Source organism: Rissa tridactyla, chromosome 11 (genome assembly GCF_028500815.1).
Source record: "Rissa tridactyla isolate bRisTri1 chromosome 11, bRisTri1.patW.cur.20221130, whole genome shotgun sequence".
NCBI classification, from domain to species: Eukaryota; Metazoa; Chordata; class Aves; order Charadriiformes; family Laridae; genus Rissa; species Rissa tridactyla.
Genome location: NC_071476.1, coordinates 17,686,066 through 17,712,737, shown reverse-complemented (window position 1 = coordinate 17,712,737; position 26,672 = coordinate 17,686,066). Strand labels below are relative to the sequence as shown.

The window sequence follows — 26,672 nt, the reverse complement described above, 5'->3', positions numbered from 1 at the left end:
CTTTGCATATGCCAATTGCACCAGTAAAATGGAAAATTTCTCAAATTGTTCTAGATTACGGGAAGAAACATGAAGCCTTATTACTACAGTTAATGGTCTATTTATTCACTTAATTCAAAGTTCAAATGCCACCTCTGTCAGAGATACACCCTAGAGACTCAATATCCTTATTTATAAAATACATTTCCATTCGTTCCCAAAGATGGCTGAAAAGACACGATCCTTTGCATTTCAATAGCACATTCAAGTTAAGGACCTGCAAGCTTTTAAGTACCAAAACTAACTTTAAAACCCAGTGAGACAAAGTAGTCTCTCAAAAGTAAAAAAATCGCAAAAGCTGAAAGAAAGATATTTTAAAAAATCAAAAAAATATACTTGAGAGACCTGCTTTGTTTTATCTTAGGCCCACAATAACATTACGATGTTGTGCATTTGGACATGCAGCTACCGGGATGTGGCAGGGCTGAGTGAAGCAGCAGTGACAGGAGAGGACCAGGGCTCTCGTGCTCTAACTTGCGGGATACTCAGCTTTGCTGCTTGACATGAGCTCCAGTGCCGAGTTGTCACCCAGGGACAGAGCACCGGGAGACAAAGCTAGAGCTGAGAAGGAACCTTGTCTGTAATTAGCTATCAATTGTTCATTGCAAACTCCTACTGAGAGGCAGCACCTGACAGTAAGAGCACAGGCTGCCTTCCTGTGCTGTAACACTTCAATACATGGCGATGGAATTGGCAGAGTCAACCGCACCAACCACGCCAGCCCCAGGCTGGGAGGGCTGCGGACGTGCCAGCACCCCTCTAGAGAAGGGCAGAGGGAACGCAAAAGAAAAGAATCTCTCATTCCACTTTTTTTCAGCAGACATGAGGTGCCTGCCCCCTAGAAAACATGACAGCTGCTGTATTGGAAAACGTGAAAGTCATTTAGTATTCTAGCCATCTCACAAAGAGGAGGAGATGTGGATGATTTTTCAGGGTAACTACCAAAGGCAAACAGTGCTGCCGCCTCCTTCGTACACCCCCCTGAAACCAAGGCCCCTTTTGCACTAATGCCTTTTACCCGTTGGGGTTTGCTACAGATGTCTCTGTTCAATTCTTTTTGATAACGTAGGAGAAACATGGATTTACACTGCAGAGTAGGACAATTTAAGCTATGACTTCAAAAGACAAATTTTTTGTTAGAAAAATCTGTTGAAGTTATTCCTCCTTTACTATTTCCACTCTTTGTTCCTCTCCATTATGCCTCAACGCTTTAGAGCATTTTAAGAAAATTTGGTAACTTCAAGGATCATCCACTATCTTTAGGAAAGATACAGACTACTCTCTCAGCATAAAAGGCTCTACAATAGTTTGGCAAAATTCTTCTTAGAAATTATTTGGATGAAGTTGATCCTCAGAAAATGAAGAAGGCCGACTAAAGGACCTCTCAAGTTTCTCATTTCAATTAATAACATTTTTAGTTTTAAGTGCTTCTCTGTATTCACGTTTTCACAGTCTGAGTAGTTGCAAGACACTGATTTATAGGGTTTTTTTTTCCTAAAAACGTAAACATGAAAAACAGTAAAAGAACCTTTAAAACATTTAGATCTTCACCTACCAAGGATCTGAATACGTATAGATAATAATGGGGTTTGTGGGGGTTTTATGTGGTTTTGTGTTTTTGTAATTAAGAAAACATGCTTTGCATTATTCAGACCTTCTTTAGTCCAGTAGCAGCTTTTTTAATAGGTCTATTTACAGGACTGCTAAAAGGTTTGCAGAGCTTTTATTCGTAGAAGAAACGTAAGGTACCTCCCTGAGTTCTACTTTTAAGTCTCTTAAGAACATTAAAAGGGTATCAGAATTCTTTAGACGGATCTATTTATTGACTATAATGTTGTTTCACTTACTCAAAGCCTCCAGATATTTGACAAGTCACGAATAAAAGAGCAAGCATTAACACCTTGCCTTGAACTACATACAAGGCTCAGAGATGAACTACAACATCCCTGGTTGTTTGGTAACATCCTGGAGCGCACAGAATTGCCACAGGAAACTTATCTGAAATAAAAGTTCCAGCTGTAGACTGCTGCTTTAACTTTTGAAAGAGGCAGTGTTACACCTTAATAACATTTTGACAGATACACAGTCTTTACAGTAGTTTGCGTGGCTTTGGCAGCATACGCATACTGATGTCCACCAGATCTATTTCAGTTGCTTTTAAAAATTACTGACATATTGTGCAGTAAAAATGATCAAGTGTTCCAGAAATGATAAACTACAAATTGGTTGGTAACAAATTGAAATAGCCTAAAAGATGCTATATCAGAAATACGTGAAGGATTTGAGAGTTTCCAGCAAGGATATTTACTAAAAAGAAATGCAAAGTTTGTCAAATGAAACATCCTTCCCTAGGATTCAAAAATCTTAATTAACATATTACATACCTACATTTGTGAAGTCACACCTTTTGAATGTACAAATGTTTTCATGAAATAAATGAGGAAAAAGCTCTACATTTCATACTTGGAGGCCACTGTGAGTATGAACTGAATGTTCTACCTTTCTTTTTACTATTGTCTTTTAAACTCTGGTGTAACCGCTTACGTGACTGCTCCGTAGCTACACGTGACTGAGGTATTTCACGTTAAGGACCAAGAGACCAATATCCAAATAGTTTTTCACATAGTAAGCCTAAACACTCACGTGCAGTAGAGCAGAATCACTTAAAACAGTCTGCAAGTTGCAAGATTAACCATAAAATATAAACCCCAAGAAATCAAGGCAGCAGAGCCCTGAAATTTCTCTGAACTTCATGGTTAGGGTCAGTAAGTTATTATCTAAAGATTAGATTAGATCAGGAAGCATTTTTGAGCTTAAAACATTTACTCTTAGCTGCGATTAATATAAAGAGTAAAATACAATAATTTTTCATACTATATTTTGCTAGTGTGTTTTCCATCTATAGCACTCGCCATGATCAGGCAGCATTTAGTGACAAATCCTGGTTCTAAAACTGTCTTTACATTTTAGTAACAATTTAATGAATATGAAAACCACAGACATTTTCATTTTTATCTGAAGCAAGTCAAACATACAGTAAAATGCTAAAATGCATGACCAAATAGTTAAGTTACAAAGAATGCTATTGAGTAAACTAAAAATAATAACCCACGCTAATTTTAAATTATTTCAGAAAGAACTACTAAAAATAAAGGAAAATAAATAAATAAAAATAGACTTATCAGGGAAGACTACACGTTAAAAAAATAAAAATCTAAGTGCTAAATACTCTAGGAATCAAACAAAGTTAAGCTCTTTCTGCCCTACATACATAGGAGTGACATTGTACGGGCTACGTGCAGCACATCAAAGATCGCCTTTCTGAATGCACTTGGCTGGCTAAGAAAAAATGAGTTTTCTGCTTGCCGGTTCTGAGAGAATCACAGCACAAAATCCTCTGGTTTAGTGCCTTATCATAAATAATTGAAGTATAATTTTCAGGTCATATCAAAGATGGCCTAATCCTGCCACACTCAAATCAACAGCCATCTTGATACTGACATAAAGTACCCGAAGGGGCTCTGACAGACCGGAATGACCACACCTCACATACTACCTCAACTCAACTGAGAAGTCGAAATACTTACTTGGACCTCAAAATTCATATTCTCCAGAAATTTCTGGTTCATTGTCTCTGCAAATTTGTTGATGGCTCTCAAGAACACCCTAAAAAAGAAAAGGAATGATACAGGTAAATGAACGTAATCTCTGGGAATCTATTCCAACCATGCGTGATGTTGATGGAAGCCCATTTAAACACTGAACACACTACAAGAAGCAGAGTTCACACATACGTGGACACAGCAGATGACAGTCTGTGCAATGGCATGTTATTTATAGTCTGTTATACATAAAAAAATTAAACACACAATTGTCAAAAAGTTTCTTGATCTCCATTGAAAAATTCAGACAACGTCATTTCTTTTCCTCTGCTGCACACTGCATTGCGTTCTTGAGAAAACACAGGGAACAATTCTTTCAAAAACAATTTTACCTTCTACGTGACAAAATGGAATTGCTTACAAGAGTGTTACTGCCTCCTCCTCCTGGGTTTGACAGCGGAAAGACTTCCTCTACTTACATTAGGAGTTAGGAGCCGCCACTGCATTTTCCCAATTCAAAGATACTACGTGCGGCCTTTCTGTTTCCTCACAGGTGGTGAGGGGAGGCTGAAACCCCTGCTCATCTTCCTCCCCAGGTTGATTATAAAAACACATCCAAAGCTGAATTAATATACCATTATTTCTTCCAAGAGGAAGAGTGTGAATGTTATCCCTCTGGCTTGGAAAGCAGCACCTGTTTACACTTGTTATTAATGCAGCAAGATTAAGTCACATTTCTAAAGCTAATTTCTTTGTCTAACTTTCCAGCACAGTACATTTGTAAAACAAAAATCAATTGTATCTCTAAATATTTATAAAGTTTATTTAAATAATTCAGTTTCATTCAATTTACAGCTTTGAAAACAAACAATCCATTTTCCTCTGCTTCATAGGTAATATTTTTACAAGTTTTAAGTTGAAATATTTCTATGGGAAAAACTCTGAGGGCAAACATACTGCAACCTGAAAGAGGTGAACACAAGGGGAAAACAATCCTAACTGCTCAAATACAACGACTGACTGTCGACTAGCTATTACCAATCAGGAAAAAGATCTACTAGTTATAACAGACAGGTCCACAAAACCCCCACCATCCTCGTGTTTAGTAGCATCAGAAAAAGCAATAATTCAATAATTAAAATTATTAGCAAAGATTAAGAGACCACAGGATATCCACATGTTACTGTCAAAGGAATGTTGTCTCCTTATGTTGGATTCTGTGTGGTGTTCTGGTCTCTCATCTCAAAAAAGATAAACAAATATATATATATATTAAAAAAAAGGGATAAGAAAACAAGCAAAATAAACGTGACAAAGCAGTCAGCCAACACATTTAATGGATTGTGCCTGAGACCCAGTTTCTTTACGTGGCTGAGGGATACGGTACAACCTATAAAATCAACAGTACCATGGAGGTGAGAGACTGTTCACTGTTTCTCATACAAGCATTGGAGAGCACTGAAGAAAAATCAGAATGTGAATTCAAAATGAGCACGAGACAGTTTTTATGCTAGTCGTGCTTAGCTGTGCAACTCATTCCTACGAAGGGAGGACTACTAAATGTCATTGGTCACTGGAGGCTGGAGAACACATCAAACAGCGTTACTTCTTCCCAGCTCTGTTGTTATACTGTTCCCTGGGCAGCCCTTTACGAGCCGCTACCAGAAACAGAATAGTCAGTGACGTGAATTTTAGTCTCACCACCACAACAAAAAAAAAAAAAATTTGCAAGGGCTAAATTCAGTTTCTTAATGAGGGAGGTGAAGCAGAAGTTCAGCTTTTAGTAGGCTTGTGATGGGGAATGCTATTTAACCACTAAGCAACAGTCCAAAGCAGTGCGTTGCTTCATCAGGGCAGTAACTTGACTGGCCACATTGAAATCCTTTTTTATGATTATGGTTTTCCACGAGGATAAAAATCCTTCGTGAAAACCTAAAGAACATTTTCTTTCCATCCATGTAACATTCCTCTGTAATGCTGATGTGATCAAGGAAATAAAGTAATTTTTTTTTTTTTTTTTTAATGTGATCAGAGGGACACTACAGTTTTAACTACTACAGCAAAACTCTGGCATTGGAAGGCGAGGGACTCCTAAGAGTGCTGTGCTGCTCTACTGCACCATCCCACGTGTTCAGATGAGCTTCTTTCCAATAGTCTAGGGCATAGCCTGGTCTAATCTTGTAACGCTAGCCGAGCTAATCCCGCCAGCTGAATTAAGGGCCTGATCTGTGAAATGCTGAGTGTCAGCAAATCACCTCAAATTCAGGAAACCTAATTTTGCCCAATACTGTTCTCGCAGGCCATCACCACTCTCCTAAACCTCTGTATAGTCACAGAACTGCCCTGGGTACCCACTGCAGTTTTAGCCTCTGTTGGTCTGAACGGGACACTGTACTTCCTTTTTGGCCCTTTATGCGACCAACTCTTACTCTGGAAAACGCCATTTCCTCTGCCAGCTGCCCCGCGCTACCCACAAGAAAATAAACACATTCTTCCCTAACACTTCACTCGCATGGGTGCATTTATCTCTACAAAACTGCCTGATGCTTGACACAAACTGTTTCAGATTTTGCAAAAAAAGGGGATTCTAAAAAGAACAGTCTACTTTAGACAGCACAAAAAAATTACACAGCTAGGCAGAATCAGACACCCACAGCTTGTTCTGTCTGTCAGCGTCCCCATTACTTTTCCAAGCAGGAGTTTTGGGTCAAGGCCTTTGTAGTATCATGTCTTTTCTGTAGAACTATATTGCTCTAGATTCTCCTTTGATTTACAAAGTATATATTTCTTGCCAATTCACATAATCAAGTTCTTCAGCTCCTCTTCAGCTGCTCAGAGAGCAGCACTTCCCTTCCCTCTGAACATCTTTTCTTGGGGTACAAAGGGGTGTCCATTTTTTTTTTGAGACTTTTTTTAGATTTCCCAGCTTCTGTGTATTTACACATTACTCCAGCACCAGGTGAAACACGTCACCTAAAGATCCTGTTTGGGCAGGATGCGGTGTGGTGCTGATAATTTGTCTTAAATTAAAAAAAAACTACACTGTTAGGTACTTTGTCTTTTAGCACAGAAATATCGGGCAAGATATAGTAGAAATAATCCTAACTTAAATGCACGTGAAGTTTATTAGTGCAAATCTATTTAATAATATGGACATATTTCTTGTGTGTCATAATTTAAAATTTTTGTGAAGAGCCTGTGGTTTAACGTTACCCATACATAAAAAGCCCCACGGACACTTGAGAAATGCTGAGGTACATAACGTCCAGTAAAAATTAATGATTATATTAAAAATATTTACAGGATTCTACACAATGATACTATTACACGTAAGCTATCTTCTGTGAATATCCCTTTCGTTCTCACAGATACTTTTATTTGACGTACTGGAATGACACACTTGCAGGAAGCATGCAATACTTCAGGCTGTCAAGTTCCAAATATTTTCATGCACTTGTATTTTGCCTAAAGGGTATATCTATTTCTGTCATTGGAAGTCATTTAGGCAGTAGGTCTGAATTCTATTCCTGGCTGCTGCCAATGCCATACTGTCCTACCTCAATGATTTCATTTCTATATGCCCCAGTCTCCCCTTTCACCAAAAAGGGGTATTAATTAACTAGCTGTAAGTACAAAGCCTAACAGACACTTATAAAGCACTTTGAGATTTTGACAAAAACAAGGGAAAATGTAATTTTAATTATTGCTGAGAGCATCTTCTATTTAAAGAACTAAACATTGCTCCAAAAGGAGAGAATTAGTCATTTGATTGGAGAAGTCATTCCTTACAACATCAGTTATTAGTTATAACTGACACAATGGAGAAGATACAGTTAGAATAGAGACGGTAAAAAAGCGTGCCCCGGAACAGCTCAGAAAAACACCACTGGTACAGTCTGACTTCAGAAGAAGTTATTGAGAAAAATTACTGACAGGGATTGTCTTGTCACAGTGTAATATAACTTAATTTCCCTTGCTTCTGTAACAGATCACTGGAGCTTACCTTGGCTCGGAACTTGGGGATTGCTGCTCAGTTTTGCTTTGCAAGTTTAGACTGATCAAGACTGACCAAAGGACGGGATTGTGATTTCTCATACTCAGATAATGCCATTAGGTGTTTTTTCTGTTTAACCTTCTCCTCTTGTCACGTTTTCCCTTAATTTTAATCATCAGACAGGGCTACAAAGATATTCTTTCAGGTGTTTAATTAGGATAACATTTCTACAGTTACTTAATATGGAATTAATTTCTCATCTGTTTTAACAATTGTGATCTAAAATTGTTGAAATGCCTTTACCCGCAATAATTTCCACTGCTATTATCTCCTTCACCTTCCTAAATTTCCTGCTGCTTCTGCTTTGCCTTATTGTATTGTCAGAGATACTTCTTTCAAATTTTGGCTTGAAAGCCCAATGAACAGGATCCATGCAACAGTACGTAGCTTCAAATACTTAGATGTATGTTCTAAATAGGGATAGAATAGTACTGTAAGTAACAGATATAAATAATTTAAGACCAACAAAGATAAAAATTTGATTTCAAACTGATTCTCCCTCAAACAAAACAAAAAAAGAGAGGCTGGCATGGAGCAAAGAAACAATTTTGTATTTGTAAACAACGTATTGTTAATCAAAGTAGGATTTCAAGGCTATTCCTTAGAAGATGATGACTCTCTATTTAACAGTAAAATAGGTCTGCGTGGTGTCCTTGCTTTTGAAATGCAAATAGGTGATAAACCTAAAACATAGATCTGGAACTCCAAGTTATTTTTAGCAAACAAGTTAGAATTAGTGCATCAACTCCTTGCGGCATAAAACACAAAGCTGATTACAGTCAAACAAAACAAACCCCAAAACCCTTAAGTTGGCATTGCCTGTTCTTAGCCGGCTTCACAAAAGCTGCCCTTTTTCTGCACCTATTTTCAGACATAAAATACTTCTGGGTCCACAAAATTATTTTGGGAAAGGTGCCTAAATCAGGTACAGAATTAGAAACCTTCCCCAAAATCATGCATTGACCTTTCCTCAGACTCTTACACATGAATTCTTTTAAAGCAGTGGTCCAACAGCAGTGAGATCCTCTTCGATGTCTTTTCAAGTTCACGAGATCTAAAATTTGGGGGTTGACCACTTCAACTTTGAGATGAGCAATCCAGATACTGAGGTGAAGGCTGAATTAATTCACTTAGGTATTTATGAGCATCGACTCAAACTCACGTCTGCTATGTCTTCTAAAGCTGTGATTACACTGATGTAATGACAGGTGGAAAAAATTAAGCAAGTACAAACTTCTACTGGATAATCAGACACAGAAAAATAGAGATAAGCTTTAAAAGAATATTATTTCCTGGTTGTGAAAGTTTGTACTGAAAGAAGCCACTAAAATGCTGGAATATATGTTTTTTTTAAATTACATGGGAAAAACAATGAAGACACGGACAGTTTTTAAAACTCAGAACGTTTTCCCTTTTTCCCCACAAACTCTAAGTGCTTTTCCTTCAGAGAATTTGGTCTGCAAATTAAAGGAGTTACACTAACTTCAGTTTAGCAGGCATTGGTTGGTGTTTTTTTATAATCCCCAAAGGCTGATCAATCAGCACTTTCACCAGTCAGTCCTCTGCTTGCGCAGATGAGGAATATGAGGGGAGGTCTTCCAAAGCCTAGGAGATGCACCGACTATTATTTTAAAGATCTTTTCTGAGTTGTGATAGACATGGTCTTGCCAGTATGCCAAATATATGAAATCTGGACTAGCAGAGCTGAACTAATACTCCCACATAATTTATGCTGACTTGATAGTAGCATCCTCATAAAATGCTTCACAGGAGACACCTGATAGGTATTTTAACATGAAGCAGGCACAAAGGAAAAACAGCTGAAATCAACTGATTCTCTTGTAGGCTTCTGTCATCTTTCCTCTTCCTTCTTGTGTGCAAAGCCAGAAGGCAGCATGTTAAATAAGGAGGAGACCAGCGAGGAGACCAGCAAAGCAGGTCAGACCCAATCCCAAATGCTGATCACTGTCAGTGACGGAAACAGTCACCAGCAACTATAAACTAAACCTGGAAGATATAAAATACACAGAAGAGAGACCAGACAAAAATCACTGTGACAGGAGAGATTAAAAATAAACCTTACTATTTCAATGACCAAAACAGAGCAGCAGGAAAAAGCCAGAGAAAACAGGTGAAAAGATAATAACAAAAAATCTTTACAAAGCAACAGCAGAAATTATCTCCTAACAATGTGGCAAGCTATCATTGATTTAGAAATGAACAGCAATGCAAGATGGAAACACTATTTAAAAACCTTGTAGCTATGTGAAACCTAGTTATTAAGAGCACAATAATGGCAATACTTAGGAAGCAATCCACTTCCATGGTAACTGGGAAAATAGGGCCAGGGATGCAAGGAAAGTAATATGATTTAATCATATTTCTCCCCTGTGTCAACTCAGTATCACTATAGACTGACGAATAATTTTTTGTACCATTCATATTGAGTACTAATGATAAAGCAATTGTCATTTTCCTAACTCCTTTTTCAGCGTACGGCCAGAGAGCCTATCCAAATAACATGGTCAGAAAATGACTGTTTAAAAATAACTGTTCTCCAGCTTCTCCTGTCAATTATAAATTGTTTGTTACGTACAATTCATTTACTTTATTAGTATTATTTGAACGCTTACCTTGAATAGCTATGTCAAACATACAAAAATAATACATGCTATAATGTATCAGAGTTAATTTGACAGCAGTACAAAAGCAACACCTAGAGAAAGACAAGGAGCAATTGCTTTGATGCTCTACAGGCGAAGTTTCCATTTGAGGTCTCTTGACTTTGCCAACAATCTCTTTGCGTGTAGCTTTTCCTTCAGCAGCTACTTACAGCATGTTTTATAGACGGCTTACCTCCCATTTGGCAATCAAAATATGTTTTCAATGCTGTATATTAGGTATACATTTATACCACACTTTTGAAAACGTGGTGTTTAGCACGCTTTAGGAAACTTCTCAGCTTGAAATCTAAGCGTACAAAAAAGCTGTCATAATGGAGGCTCTGTCAAATGGACTTAGTTTGAAAGGTATTTTCAGTAATTTTCCTTATATTGTGTCTTCTCACTTCAGTCTCCTTTATTGTGCATTCCAGCTAATTGTTTGCAGAATAGAAATATTTTGAATTTTAAAAAATAATTAAAAATCACACGATGTCTTTGGTGCTAGATCAAGTCCGGGAATAAGACACAAAGTGAAAGCCAGTTAGTGTACGTTAATTAATGAGGTGGTTATATCAGGACGTCATATACCAATAAAAACTCTCATGGCCTTCCCTTCTGAAGGAAGTTTGAGTTGATATTGTGAAATTACTTCTCCGTTCTGCCAATGATTTTTATTTTTCACCTGTTGACACTAATTTACCCTTACTATAATATTTATACATATCATTTAGTCTTCATTTCTATATATCTAAGAATGGAGAACGGTGCAGAGGTGATACTTTGGTAAACGTATTTTCATGGATGTTTCTAGGGCTTATTTCTAGAAATACTTTTATTATTTCAGATGTCAAAGGATTAAAATTGGAGAATTACTAATGGATAACACTGTGGACAAAATTTCTTGGCTTTTCGGGCAGCCTAGCTTTCTGTGAAGCTAAGAATATGATCTGTAATTACAGGTACAGACAACTATGCATCTGCCTCTTGTCTAATTGCTGCTCCCTTGCGCTTACTACATTACAGCCAAAACTGTATTGATACAGAAGAAGTTGCACTGAATCAGAAGATTATGTCTTTACAAAAGATGCAGTGAATTATGCAGCAAATGCATAATACACCAGCAGGGTTATTTTGTGATGTTGCTGTTTAAAAGTATGAAAATAACTGTTCAACATAATGTTAAATATGAGAAAATGGTATGTATTTAATTTCCTGAAAATCTCTTAAGATACGAAGTGCTGGCCGAAGTTACTCATCAGAAAGGGGAAGACAGAAAGACTGCTCAATAGCATTCACAAAACCTGATGGAAATTATGAATACTGAGTTTATATGTTCAGTCTTTCTGTAGGGACATATTTACAACAGTTTATGTGGGTAGTCTCTTCATTATTTATTTACGCATTTGCACATATGTTCTACAGAGTGGAAAATACTACTCATTCGCTTAATCCCCAAATGTTTTAATGAAATTAAAATACCTGAAAACATACAAAAAATATTTTGTAACAGGCCAAATAGCAAAGAACCTTAGAGATTTCTGTACGGCAAGTCAAAGTTGTATCTGGAAAAATAACATTTTATCTTAATGTCTTTCTGAAAACATCAAACAAACAAGTTGTTTTTCTGCTTCTAGTTTGGGAGACCTCATACTCCAGAAGCAGAACCATCCTAGCAGTCAATACCAAGAAAGATGAGATACTCCGCAGTGGGAGTGGGAAAGGGATATCTCACAGCTTGTCTTCTCTCTGCATTTTAGATAAAAGACTAAATGACTGCAGTCAAAACATAATAGGCATCCATTGTGCACCGCAACCATGGTATGCAATAGCCTGTCTTGCTGAGCGGATGATCTGCTGCAGTCACCACATAATTAAGCGTTTAGATTCTTGGTAAGCAGATAATTCCACAACAGGGGTAACAACGAGCAACATGCAGAGTTAGTGCAGAATAAGCATCTTGTAGTGTTTGGTGCTAGGAAGATGCAAGTGATTGAAAAGTAGGGTTACATCAAGAACACACAGACTCAAAACACCTACAGATGGAAGAGATGTTCTCTGCTAGGCTTATAACTGACAGCAAAGCATTAAATGACTCAGTCACACACATCAGCCACAGCTGGAAGCGTAACTCTCCATGGAAGTAAATTTACAACCCACAGTGAAACAACTGCCTCTTCTCTTTATGCGCCTTACTCCATTTTCCCAGCACTAACTTTATGCCATTTGCCCTTTTATAAGTACCAACTTCCATAGGGAGTGGGAAAGACAACAAGGAAGCAGAGTTACCTAGATTTAATGGAAAGGAGATAGAAATCTGAGAATACTGCGACACTGTGTGCCAAATACCCCAGCAAGAAAAACAATAAATAAAGGCGTGAAGGGGGAAGATTAGAAGGGCCAAAGCTCAATCAGAACTCAGCTTGGCCACTGCAGTTAAAGACAACAAGAAGAGATTTTTCCAGTATATCAACAGAAAAAGGAAAACTAGGGAAAATATAGGTCCACTGATGAATGAGACGGGTGCCCTAGTGGTGGAAGACACAGAGAAGGCAGAGTTACTGAATGCCTTCTTTTCTTCGGTCTTCACTGATAAAGCCGTCCCTCACACATCCCATACCCTGGAGGCAAGGGGGAAGGTCCGGAGAGAGGAAGATTTTCCCTTAGTTGAGGAGGACCGGGTCAGAGACCACTTGGCCAAGCTGGACATTCATAAGTCCATGGGCCCTGACGGGATGCACCCGCGAGTGCTGAGAGAGCTGGCAGATGTTATCGCTAGACCACTCTCCATTGTCTTTGCAAGGTCATGGGGAACAGGAGAGGTGCCTGAGGACTGGAGGAAGGCTAACGTCACTCCAATCTTCAAAAAAGGCAAGAAGGAGGACCCAGGGAACTACAGGCCAGTTAGTCTCACCTCTGTCCCTGGGAAGGTAATTGAGCGACTCATTCTGGATGTCGTCTCCAAACACATAGAGGAACAGGAAGTTATTGGAAGTGGTCAGCATGGATTTACCGAGGGCAAATCATGCCTGACCAATCTGATAGCTTTCTATGATGTTATAACGGGTTGGCTGGATGAGGGGAGAGCCGTAGATGTCATCTACCTTGACCTTAGCAAGGCTTTTGACACTGTCTCCCATAACATCCTCATTAGGAAGCTGAGGAAGTATGGGCTAGACGAGGTGACAGTGAGGTGGATCGAGAGCTGGCTGAGTGACAGAACCCAGAGGGTTGTGATCAGCGGCACAGAGTCCAGTTGGAGGCCTGTGACGAGTGGTGTCCCTCAGGGGTCAATACTTGGACCAATTTTGTTCAATATATTCATTAATGACCTAGATGAGGGGACAGAGTGTATCCTCAGCAAGTTTGCTGATGATACCAAGCTGGGAGGGGTGGCCGACACTCCGGAGGGCCGTGCTGCCATCCAGCGTGACCTGGACAGGCTGGAGAGCTGGGCAGAGAAGAACCTAATGAGGTTCAACAAAAGCAAGTGTAGGGTCCTGCACCTGGGAAGGAAGAATGCCAAACACCAGTATAGGTTAGGGGCGGACATGCTGGGAAGCAGCTCTGAGGAGAAGGACCTGGGGGTCCTGGTAGACAGCAAATTATCCATGAGCCAGCAGTGTGCCCTTGTCGCCAAGAAGGCCAATGGCATCCTGGGCTGCATAGGGAAGACTGTGGCCAGTAGGTCGAGGGAGGTCATTCTCCCCCTCTACTCTGCACTGGTGAGGCCACAACTGGAGTACTGTGTCCAGTTTTGGGCTCCCCAGTTCAAGAGGGACAGGGAACTACTGGAGCGAGTCCAGCGAAGGGCAACCAAGATGATTATGGGACTGAAGCACCTCCCTTATGAGGAGAGGCTGAAAGAGCTGGGACTCTTTAGCCTGGAGAAGAGAAGGTTGAGGGGGGACCTGATTAATGTTTACAAGTACCTAAAGGGTGGGTTTAAGGAGGACGGAGCCAGGCTCTTTTCAATGGTTCCCAACGACAGGACAAGGGGCAATGGGCACAAGCTAGAACATAGGAAGTTCCGTTCAAATACACGGAAAAACTTCTTTACAGTGAGGGTGACAGAGCACTGGAACAGGCTGCCCAGGCAGGTGGTGGAGTCCCCTTCTCTGGAGATTTTCAAGACCCGCCTGGATGCAGCCCTGAGGGATGTGCTTTAGGCAACCCTGCTCTAGCAGGGGAGTTGGACTAGATGATCTCTAGAGGTCCCTTCCAACTCTGAAGATTCCGTGATTCCGTGATTCCGTGAAGTGTCCTTTGCCTCCAAAAGGGACTTCATATTACCAGGGAAACTGCATTTCAGCAAGGACATTTTTAGTCTCGTAGCAAAAGCAAACTAAGGACACATCTTATTACTATACGTGATTAAAGCAATGGCAGAACAGCACAAACTGGTTGAACTTGTTATAATACTTCATTTACTCTTTTGTGTACATGTGCATAAAGGAAGATTTTCACTAGCTATTTATAGCTGTTGCATAAAATACTTTTTCATATATTAAAATTACAAAGTTCTGCAATATGCCATAACCATACTTGCAAACGCATTCTGACCCCTGAAAATTCAGGCCCTTAAGAAAAACAACTGCATTTCTGTCATGCACACTTAGGCCAGGCAAGAGTTGCCAGAGGAAAATGAGATCAAAGGAAGGAGTTACTTGTATGCAACAGATCAGCCTTCTAAATTCTGCCTTATTTGTGCAAAATACACTGCAACGCCGTCATCGATCCTTAGTTACATAAATGAATCTTAACTCCCAATACGTCTTCAAAAAACAAGAGTAAAACTAACCTAAAATACTTCCTCCACCACCACCCCTTAGGAATAAATAAACAAATAAACGTGCCTTTTAATCTCTGCAAGACGAATAATGAGCCAGGCAATGTATTAAGCAAACTGTTAAAGCATAGTTGGATAGAATAAATCTTAGTTTTCTTCTACATTTCCTATGAGAGCAGGCCCACTTCATGTTAATAATCAGAGAATTAAAGTTAAGGAGCATTTTTTTTTCCTATTTTCATAATTAAAATGATATTATTGATTTTAAGATCTCGTCACAATTTTTATAAATTGAACACCATATTACAGCACGAGCTGGAGTAAAGGATAACGCATACTCTTATCAACTGAAGTTACGTACCTTATGTATAGTCAGATCCATTAATATCTACGAATAGTAACAACACCCACTGACATCAATACATATATCACAGTATCAAATATTTCTAAAACACAAAAATATGACAAGCTTTCATTTCCAACTGATAGGTGGAAGACTGAGAAGTCGTTCTAATAAGTAATTTGGGGTATTTCTGCCTTCCAACTTGCGACATTCTGTGAAATCTAGTAAGTTGGTAGTAGCAATACAGTTCCTCCTAAACTATTATAAATACCATTCTTGAATAACACACTTACATTGTGACTACCAGCTGTTCAGGTTTTCTCTTCAGAAAACGTAAAAGAAAATTCAGTCCAACAGCCACTGAATTTGTTACGTGTGCTTGTTACTTAAAAATTGGGACCACAACTCTAGAAATGCCATCTCCTCATAATGCACAAAGCAACATTTTATGAAGTTTCACAGGACAATACTATAAGCAGCTACTTCTTCTGAAAAGACTTTTTCTATTCAAAGGTAGAGCTGTTCAGAAACATGGATATGTATGGCGTGTAAAACACGTTTTTCAGAAAGCATGTTCAACAGAAGTCTGGAAGCCCTACTGTCCCTTTCTTAAAAAGAAATCCCTACTGTCCCTTGCTAGGTGATGAATAGGAGCTCATTCTGCCTCCTTTTGCTGGTTGGCCAGGGCCTAATGATACCAGCAGAACCTGGCAGTTCCTGGCAGTCTGAGAAATGGTGCGGGACGTGGGGATGCAGGTGGCACTGATGTGAAGCCATAATGAGATTCTGCTGAATTAATAATGCTGCCACAACATGCGAGCTACATAAGAACCAAGTCTTGAGGGTGTTACAAAGCAGTTCATCAGCAAAGAGGCAGCTATTTTTAGTACGTATAATGAAAGAAAATTGGCAACACTTCCAGCTGTTTTGCCAAATACCTGCAGCGCTAAACCTTTCAAGTTAGACTTAAAAAGGGATGGGGAACATTTGACTCCGACAGATGCCTGAAAACACTCAGATCTACAGGTAATGAAAACATATTTTAGAAAAAGCCTAACTACCAGTGTTAGAAAACACCCTACCATGTTATCTCACACGAGTTTTCCAGCAAATAGGACCTGACCTTGAAATGTACTGGTGAAAAACTGATTCCTTTTATTTTTCAATACCTAAATATAATGTCAGCAAGGTTCAAAAAACAACTCAAAGGGACAACACAAACAAAGAAAGTGCTTACTAAGCCACTTGTGCCTGGACACTAACCAAAACTGATTCCAGGTACTAATTATGATAAGATCAAGTACTTTCAAACTCTATCTGAGCGATTACCATTTCAAAGCCCAGAGGAACAGAAAGAAGGGATGGGAATATTTCCCTTCTAGTTGCTAACCCCCACAACCATTTCCTTTATTCAGCGAATCTGACTCTCTATGCACTTCATGTTGACAATAAGGTATGGGAACTTCCTGGAAGGAATTATGTACCTCAATTAAAATTACAAACAGCTGAGAGATAAGCAGAATATATGGTATTACCTAAACCGCAAATGCCATGTACCTAGGAATTACTGCTTTTAATAACCTAATAGCTAATAGTCTTAGTAGCATAAGCGGAATAAAGTGCATATACAAGCAGTAGCAACTAGTAAGAAGTGTGCAGTATGCAACCTTTATTAGAACAAAAGTTAATTAAATCTACCATGTGGGATCACAAAAATATCTCAGATATTATATCCTCATGACCTCAGTGAGGATTTTACTATGTCCCAAAGTGTTCTGCCCCACCTAGCATGCCACAAAAAAGTGTCCTTCCCATCTTGCTGTTAACGGAAGAAGGGAAAAAAACAGCAAGGGTAGGGGGGTGGGGGTTGGGAATAGTTGTCCATTCCCCTTTTTGATTCTCGGTTGCTAAGTCTCACTCACAGTCCAGTGGGACTAGTACACAGCCTTTGTCTCCTTCAGACGGGCTTTGGGAATCAGAACGTGCTTTGAGAGTAAACAGCACATCATTTATAATAGTGATTTAAAGTAATTTGAGTTAAATCATTCCATCCTGATACAGGCAAAGCTTGACTAAGTAAGCTTAGTCAATCAAGCTTCCACTCCTGTTCTTTCAACTCTCATACCACAGTTTCTCCTGGACATGAATATGTCCATTCTCTCTTCCTTTGGACCCTGTAAGAAGTCATTCTCTTCCCCTTATCTATGCCAGACATCTAACATGTAGTAGAAGTATCCCTGTTATAATACAGGCACTGTCTGTCTTTCTGTAGAAGAGTAATTAGAGCGTCCTGCTCATTAGGAACACCTTTTACCCACAAACAGGACGAAACTTGCAGTGCTAGTTATGCTCTTCCCTTTCCTCTGCCTCTAAGTAAACGTACTGTGATTTTACATTTCTGTACTGCAACATATCCTGCAGCAAAATTCCTCCAATGCCCACTTTCCCTGCTAGGTACAAAACACAGGAGAGCATCTGGGGGAGACTGTCAGGCTTTGCTGAATGCCTGTAGGGAAGACGTGCCAACTCCATTCTGCCATTAGCTAGGTTACACAATACACATGCCTTACAGCCTGCAACTAATAGCTTTGCAAATCCAGAAAGGGGAGACTCTTATGGTAAAATATCTCCTTCAGGGCGTAAAAAGGCCTGCATACAGCCTCCTGCTCAGAACAGGTGAATTAAGAATGCAAAACCTAATACTTTTGGGGGTTTGTGGATTTTAATTTATTTTCTTTTCTGATTTTTATTATAAGAGAACCCAGCCTGATCCCTTTGTGACTTCTTGTCTGCTACTTCTCTGGTTTGGAGTAACACGTGTTAATAAGACAAATCTAGATACCTGAATTACTCTTCCATTCATTTCACAGAACACCTGCCCCCCTCAAAAAAAACCCACACAAACCAAAAACACCAAACCCAAATCTCTATAAAGACTGATAAAATAATCCCCCCTCCTAGTTGTTGATTTAAACATAAAATTAAGACATGAAAGTAAGATCAATAACTCATTTCCTTATGAGTTCCTCATGTTCCTTGGGAACAGAAACATAATCAAAGAGTATAAACAGTGCCAAGTCAATTTAGGTAAGCAATGTGTTTATAGAAGCACTGTTAAATAGCTTCTAAACATAATTTTTTTTAATGCTGACTTTTTTTTTTTTTTTTTTTTTTAAACTATTTTCGTTTGACTTGTCCAATGCAGGATAAGGTTCAGAGCAACAAAGCCTGCCTGGACCAAAGCATCTCACAAAGTTCAGAGTCATTAGGAGGCATCATCAACAAACATACAGTACCACAAATGAATTTCTATTGTCATTAACTTAGGCAATATAGATTTCACCAGTGAATTCCCAAACCCCAAAGGCATAATCTTTGAACAAGGATTGACGCTTCCCCTACCCCCATAGAATAAAAAAAATCCTTTATGTGTGAATAACGCAAATGTTATCAGCATTTTCTAGATAAGAGAAACAGTTTTACATATGAAAGGTTTGATAGGCTTACGTGCAATACAAGACTGTTAGGTTACTCTAGTACTAAGCTGATACTGCAAGAGCAGTCACAGAGCATCACGCACTGAATTTGATTTTACCTCTATAGCACAAAGATTCAGACAGGGAAACAAGTGGGATGAAACTACTATAATTTACAAAATCTTACCTGTAATGAACACATCCACCAGTATATACATATTTGCCCACCTCCGAAGAGGCATTAGCAATCTCTCTGCGTGAACATTAGTGGACACGAGCGACAGAAAATGCGGTTTAGGCACATGAAGCCCCGCTGCCATCATCACTACCCACCAGAACCATAATCCTTGCTTTGAATGATAGCACACACACAAAAAACCCTCTTTTCATTTAACATCGTTCCATTCAAATCCTAGATGAAAATGTATCCAATATCAACATTTGATAGCATAATGCTGTAAATTTTCTTAGCAAATCTTTTCCTCAAGACCAAACACTCTCAGGAGATTATCAGCTTCATTAAGGCTCCTCTGTTCTCTCTTTCTCAATATTATAAAACTGGAGGAGTAAAGGTATGTGACATTTCAAATGAACAGCATCTGTGGACTTCTAAGTTAAGTGGAACCTATGCATCTTTGAGACTTAATTCTTAGATTAGTCCCTCTGTGACTTCTAGAAAACTCAATGTTACTGCCATTTCTACAACACTAAAATAATGATAGTACAGGTGATCAAAATTCACCTTGCCCACAGAAGTCTTGCTCAAAAAAAAGAAAGCACGCTTGCTTCATAATCCAATCCAACATATAAAGTGTTCCTTTGAGAAAAAGAAGCAAGAATAAATTCAGAATAAAACACCCAATAAAAAAGATACGTAAATGACATGAATTTTTTCCTCAAATCCATATCCCTTTCAGTGAGATTTTTAGCCATGATTTCCACTAAGTATGAAGAAAAGGAAATTCAACAAATAAAAAAATATACATAAGGTGGTCACATGCTCACAGCTACTTTTTTTGTTCGATTTCCTCTACATATGCAGATGCTTGTAAAACCTCTATGCGTTCAAATTTCGAGGAAACTCTTCCTCACCTACAAGTTCCACAAATAAACAAATTGAAGCAACTAACTGTTTAGAGCAGCCATGTCTTTTATTTTGCATTCTCAGTCCAACTCTCCCTTGCTTTCCTCTGTTATAGACTAGAGACACAAGAATAAAGTCAGTACCTCAGCATGGCTAGGAACAATCACCAGGAAACAGACAGTTACACAGCCATCCTGTACCCTACATACTGCCCTTTCCTTGTTGACAAAAACGTTCATTTCTAACTGATGCCCATAATAAACAAAAAACCTCACACTTCAGGGGAAAAACATTTCCTTCCTCTTCAAAGCAGCAATATTTCAAAGACACTCTGAAGAAATCCACCTGCGATATGCTGGCCCAAACCAGTTGTCTAAACATCATCAATGGTGGAGGTGCACAAAGATCACTTCTCTTGTCTCTTTGCAGCAGCAAAATCTGTATAACGTGAAATTTCTCTTACGCTACTTGCAATGCTAACACCAAGAAAACAGTGGTTCTGTGACTTAACAGAGATCGAGTGACACCTTGTTTATCCCACTATCATTTATGGTGACACCAAAACAGACAGCTTTTACACCTTTACCTACAGCTACAATCTGCACAGTTTATGTCTGCAAGATATTTCCTTCGATCAATTTTATAATATAAGAGTACTCAAAGATTTCTTATTAATAGCAAGCTCTCAATAAGCAAGCAATAGGGAGCACGATAAATTTGATTACATGAACTTTTGCTTAGATGCCATCTTGATCTACAGAGGTAATATACCTGAGTTGGAAGTAATCAATCATGACGAAACCCCAAACGATCTATTGTATAGCAATACATTTCCTCAGTGGTGTGAGCTCCAGTAAGTACCATAGATCCAACCTCCTCCTACAAATAATGCATTGTGCTCAAAGATTTGGTCTTTATCATCAGACCTTTAACCAATCCAAGCAACCATATCATTTCAGAAAGAAAATTGTGTTTGGTAACTCTTGCATCACAATGAACTTGCTGACATGTTAATGAGGACATTCTAATCATGTGCAGAAATTGTACATCTAAGATTCAACAGGCCTTTTACAGTTTGGCTTCTGTTGACTGCCAACATGGAGACCAACAATGTACTTTCCACTATACTGTTAAATACATTTTTTTCCCCTTTCCATTGGACTTAAAACACAGGCAGCTAGCTATTTAGTGTATTGCCAGTAAATTATTTCAGATGATGACCTTCTCGGCATTCACCAAACTGCAATGATATACTCACCTTAGACTGCACAGCAAAACTTTTTGTAAGATATGAAATGAGCTCACTTTTCACAAGCATGTGGAAAATGAGCACCGATCCTCTAGCCCCGTTTTACCTGTTCTGCACCATGCTCATTGCCATCCAGTCTGAAGGGTAAACATTCTTCCCAATGAGATCTTTGAACATGATGAATGTTTCCATCAAGAAGTCCTAGAAGAACAGAATACAATAAGTCTGTGACTGTGTAACACAAAGTTTAAGGGTTCCTACTGTGATCACAGAACTAAGATGGAGGGCTCCACTTCGCTCCCAGTGAAGTCAATGGAAAAATTCCTGGTGAGATCAGTAAGCCCAAGACTGGAACTGAAGTCCTGTAAAACAGCAGTCTCAGATTCCAAATAGAAGCTAAAAACCATTACATTGGGCTCTTAAGAAAAGATAAGCCATAAATGAATGGAAAGAAAAAGTTATAGTACTTCAGAGTAAAGCTGTTGAATTTTTAATTAATTAGCAAAACAAGTCTCACTGTGCATAAAGCATTAATAGATTTGAAAAATATAGGAATTTTTTATTTCATCAGTGTAGTCCAAATTTAGCATTCTAAATTAAAAATTGAAGGCACTGACGGAAAGTTTTCAAACAAAAACACAATTTCTTTTCCTAGAAGTATTTGGAGATCACTGTATAATGAACTTAAATAGAAATGAACATAAACACATCAGGTCTATTTCATGTTTAACACATATATGTGGTTTTACCCTTGAACTTCTAAGCAAGTCACCTAGAAGTCGGGGAGACTAGCAAGCTGAAATGTTATCATCTATTTCTGCCACCTCAGGAGCAACTCTCTGCGAAGTCTGTACTCTTTCATGTCATATTACTTACAGAGAGCCAAGTGAACAACAGCTCTCAACAGCATGATTTGACAACAAATCTTTGCCATCTTCACTGACGTATACTTACGGTATGGAAAAAAAATGAGAAGACAACAAACCAATGCCTTTACAAACAGTAAAGCCCATTGAACATATTGATGGCTTGTCTTTTTTAATTTTCTTTTCCCTCTGTAGAACTGTTGTAGTTTAAGGATTACTAAAATTCTAGGACCAAGTACCCAATCTGCTTGGAAGCTGAAATGATGTTAAAATACTGTTACATTTTCAAGAAAACTAAAGCACTTGAACTGCAAAAGATCCCCAAGATTTGATCTGTTAGTATTTCAGTTATGGCACCACTCTGACTTTAAGAAAGGAAAATGGACAAATCTTGCCAACTTAAAATAGTATCTCCATGGACAAAATGTAGATGGTGTAATCAAAACCTTTGCCAATACCCAGACTTCTTTCAGAGTTACATCAGAAATATAAAAGGACAGACATAGGACTACCAAAACCTTCTAGAACACAGTGAACACTGACTGGTACAAACCAGAATAAACCGCAAGTATCATTAAATCATGCCAGAAACAACTGTCAGAAAACAACGTGTTGCAATAATAAGGCATTTACTGCATTGAGCATACAACATAATCTGGACCAGGAGTAGACTCAATAGTGAAAATGGTTCACCACGTGCAAAGGGAGGGTTCAATCAGTTGAGGGTTGGTTTTGTTGTAGGTTTGTTGTTGGCTTTTTTCCTCCTCAGAACAATATAACACAAAGATGCCATTAATTATTCTTGATTATTATATTATCATCTCAGTGCTAGGGTCAACAACAGTGACATTTGTATCTTTCCAAATTTCTGATTACAGTATTGTCCAAGGTCACCGCTAGAAGAGGGAGGCGCACCGTGACAGAGGCAGAAAACATACAGAAACAGGATTTGTTCTAGGAAGAACAGGACAAGATACAAAACAGTACTACTGATTTTACACCAGAAATAAAATACTTAGAATTACTTATCACCTCCATGATTATTTTGTACTCACCACTAGTTCTGAACTTGTCTGAAAAGTTTCAATGTAAACTGAATAATGTTGGTTGTTCATCTGATTTAAGATCGCTGTCATGCATGCCACAAAATGACTCTGAAAGAAAACCAGACAGAAATCAACACATGCAGAATACTTAAGATATTGGATTGTATTCTTTCGAAAGTTGAACTGCTCTAAACGCCTAGTAAATCCTTTTACGTGTGCAAAAATAAAATAATATTCAAGCTTTTGCAAGCCCAGATGAAAGAAAAATACTGAGAATTCAAAAGGATAATTCAAAAGCTACCCTGACAAGGAGTAGGCTGTGCTGACAAAGCTGCATCATTTATGACACGCTGCACGGAAACACGCATTGTGACAAGAAAACTTTATATATAAAGTACCACTCATTATTACCTTAAGACTCCTAAAAGGCATGTGATGTTGCCCAGGATTCTTCCATTAGGAATTCATAGGAAGAAAATACATTAGCATCAAAATTTTCTAATCATTCTAGAAACATAGGCTAGTCACAGGAAGAAATATTGCAAGAAAGGATATTTTTTACATTCTGCATGTGTTTAAGTAGCTGTTACAGAACTCCATAAAAAATGTACAGAATGCTATTCTGTAATATTTCTAATAGTATAAAATACTATTTCATCTCTCAAAACTTTTCAAACATCCTCAAGAGGAAATATTCTATTTTTCTCAATTCCTAAAGCAGAAATGCTGGAAGATATACAATCAGTTATAATTCTAGGTTTTCACTGTAATTTACTGAATGTCACAAAGACATTTAACTCTCAAGCAATAATAGTGACCTTAATGATTTGCAGTTTTCCTTTAAGACAGTGAAGAATCCTCCTTACTGTTTTCTTCTAATTTTCTAAAGTTTATTGATTGTTTTAAAAGTGAACCGGCTTTAAATGCTTTGGTTTGATTAAAATAAGAGACTACAAAGTACATGGGCATGCAAAATAATTTTCTAGGATTTTCTCGGATCTTTTCATTATACTGGTTTAGAATTGATACAAGGGACACAGCAGCCCCTCTGACAAGAATTTACTTTCCACCTGGTCCTGGTGAGATTCTCTGTTTAACTCTGATTCACTTTATGCCTCTGCTTACATCAGAAAGGCAAAGACACACGTTACCAAAGTATCAGCTGCAGTTTGTCTACCCAACCATTTTGTCTACCACTTCGAAGGAAAGCCTTCTTTAACTTCAGGTTATGGCCACTAGAGGTCTTTTACTTTCATATGTTAGCTGCAGTTCAGTTTGTACTGCCTTTTTTTTTTATTTATTTATTCCTACGTGAGCAGACCCCAGCACACTTCTTGCATATAAACAGTGAAAATTACAATATAAAGGACCTATTATACCTTCTTTTGGAGTAACATTAGTGCTAGTGAGAGGCTTGCCTACTTTTTAAGGCTAAGAAGACAGATTTTCTGCAGGTAAACCAAAAGCTTTCAGGTAAGGAATCGTGTGTTCTCGGGTACTGATGCTCTTCTAAAAAGAAATGCTGGTTTTCCTGCTGTAGTAGTTCACTTTTACAGTTATGGATCAGGCAAATCTTTTCCATGACATTAAATGTTACAGCTGGAAGTAATAATGAATTGCAAAGGATTCAGTAATGAAATTGTGTGGGGGTTTTTCTGATGTCTTGATTTTGAAAAGATTACTGACAGAAGTTAGAGAATTGTATGTGAAAAACAGCTTGTATTTTTAGTAGTTAGACATTCACCATAGAATGCCTTTCTATACTCATGTTAAATAATCACTTCTTGAAATAAGCAGCATTTCTTCACAAGACTGAATAGATTTATTATCTTGCTTAAAGGCATAAAGACTTTAAGAAGGTTATTTCTTTTGTTGAAACCAACTTCTAAAATGTCTGTAGCTATATCTGTGATTATGGTACAGCATGAATGCTTTTTCTTAGTGACTGTCTATGGTGATTTTAAAATTAACAGATGATATGCCTTGATTACTGAAAAGAGCCATAAGCAAAGATCGCACATTACTGGCTAGAGTCTCGCACCAAACCTGTCAAATTCACACCACTGGGACTGAATGGTACATGAAAAAAAAGAAGGGGACAGTAAAGCTGGTTTGCTACAAAAACTTCCTCCAGCATTTCCATGTAACTGTAAAGCAGGAAAATACACAAATATTGTTTGATCTTTAATAATGTTCTTGCCGGCGATCTCAACTATTAGAAATTATCTGCTAGCTTCTTTATAGGTTAAAAGTTTGCCCCTCCCTCCAAATCCCCAGTCGCCAGCAATAAAGATTCGCTTCTCAGATGCAGCCTCAGATCTCTGAAGTAACTCAGGCACTCTCAGCATCACCATTCTCACCAGTAGAACTTCAGTGGAATAATATAGGACTATTAAGAGCTGTGATCAAATCTGCCACTATCTCTCTGTAGTCACTGAAATTCTCCTACACTGTTTAAGTACCTCTTACTAGAATGTGCAAAGAGCATGAACTGCTTGAAAATACAGTAAGTTCTGCACAAGAGCAGTCCCATGCTCATGATTCAAAAATGTCTTTCACTAAGGCAAGGATTGTACATAGGGATTAAATAGCATAAAAAGGGCTGTGGGAGAGAAGGTGAAGTTCTTTGGATAGCATCCTAACAAGTCATTTCAGCTTTGCTTAGGCTTGTTAGGATTTATCCTGTGAATTACAGCAGAAAAGGTTGATTAGAACTAGGTCAACTGTGTAAAAAAATAAATGTATCAAAGTAAACACTTGATTGATGAGACAGTACTAAGAAAAATTAACAGAAATAACTCAGAATACACTGCACTACTATGAAGAGATCTAATAAAATACGTTTTCTAACTTAAAAACATTAATTTCCATTTAAACAGAACAGAAAGAGCACTGAACTCTATTTTTTTAATTAATCAATTGGCTGAAAACCTTTCCAAAAATGTGTAAAGAAATAAGGAAATTCATAGTATGAGCACTGCACTTCTATCAGGAGCTGGAACACAAGTAAATAGGTAGTCAAATGAAAATGAGATAGAGGAGAAAATGTCTCAGGAAACTTTCAAACTCCCTGTTCACTTTAAAAAAAAAAGCATAATTAATATCAAATTTAAATAATGATAATACTGGCTGGCTTTAGTATAAACAGAGCAAAATAGCGGCCAAGGTAAAAGAAATACTGTTTTGGTTGAGTACATACAAAGTACATCAAAAGGCATCAGAGGTGTATTCTGTAAAACAAATAGGGCTTTGTAAGGTCAAGCAGAAAGAACGCGGAACCTCTCCCACTGGCGCTAAAGGCGTATTAGCTGTGGATGCAACATATACAGGAAAAGAAACAGCAGAAAAACACTAGGGTCATATGAGTAAGATGACAAACTTCAACACCTAGCAACTAAATCCCAGCATACTTTATAATAGCAGATGGTGACAGGTTGCCGTAGTAACTTCAAATAATATTAGCA

At 38.3% G+C, this 26,672-nt stretch overlaps 1 protein-coding gene across 2 annotated transcripts in view; it reads right to left on the bottom strand.

Moving 5' to 3' along the window:
* The window catches only part of DOCK2 (dedicator of cytokinesis 2), a 198,930-nt gene that overhangs the window by 49,021 nt on the left and 123,237 nt on the right, over positions 1-26,672 (bottom strand). For both annotated transcript variants that reach the window (XM_054217206.1, XM_054217207.1), the window contains 3 exons: positions 23,218-23,316; positions 21,403-21,497; positions 3,627-3,705 (listed from right to left, as the gene is read on the bottom strand). In XM_054217206.1, coding sequence (XP_054073181.1) covers positions 3,627-3,705; positions 21,403-21,497; positions 23,218-23,316 — 273 coding nt within the window. The remainder of the gene's footprint in view (positions 1-3,626; positions 3,706-21,402; positions 21,498-23,217; positions 23,317-26,672) is intronic.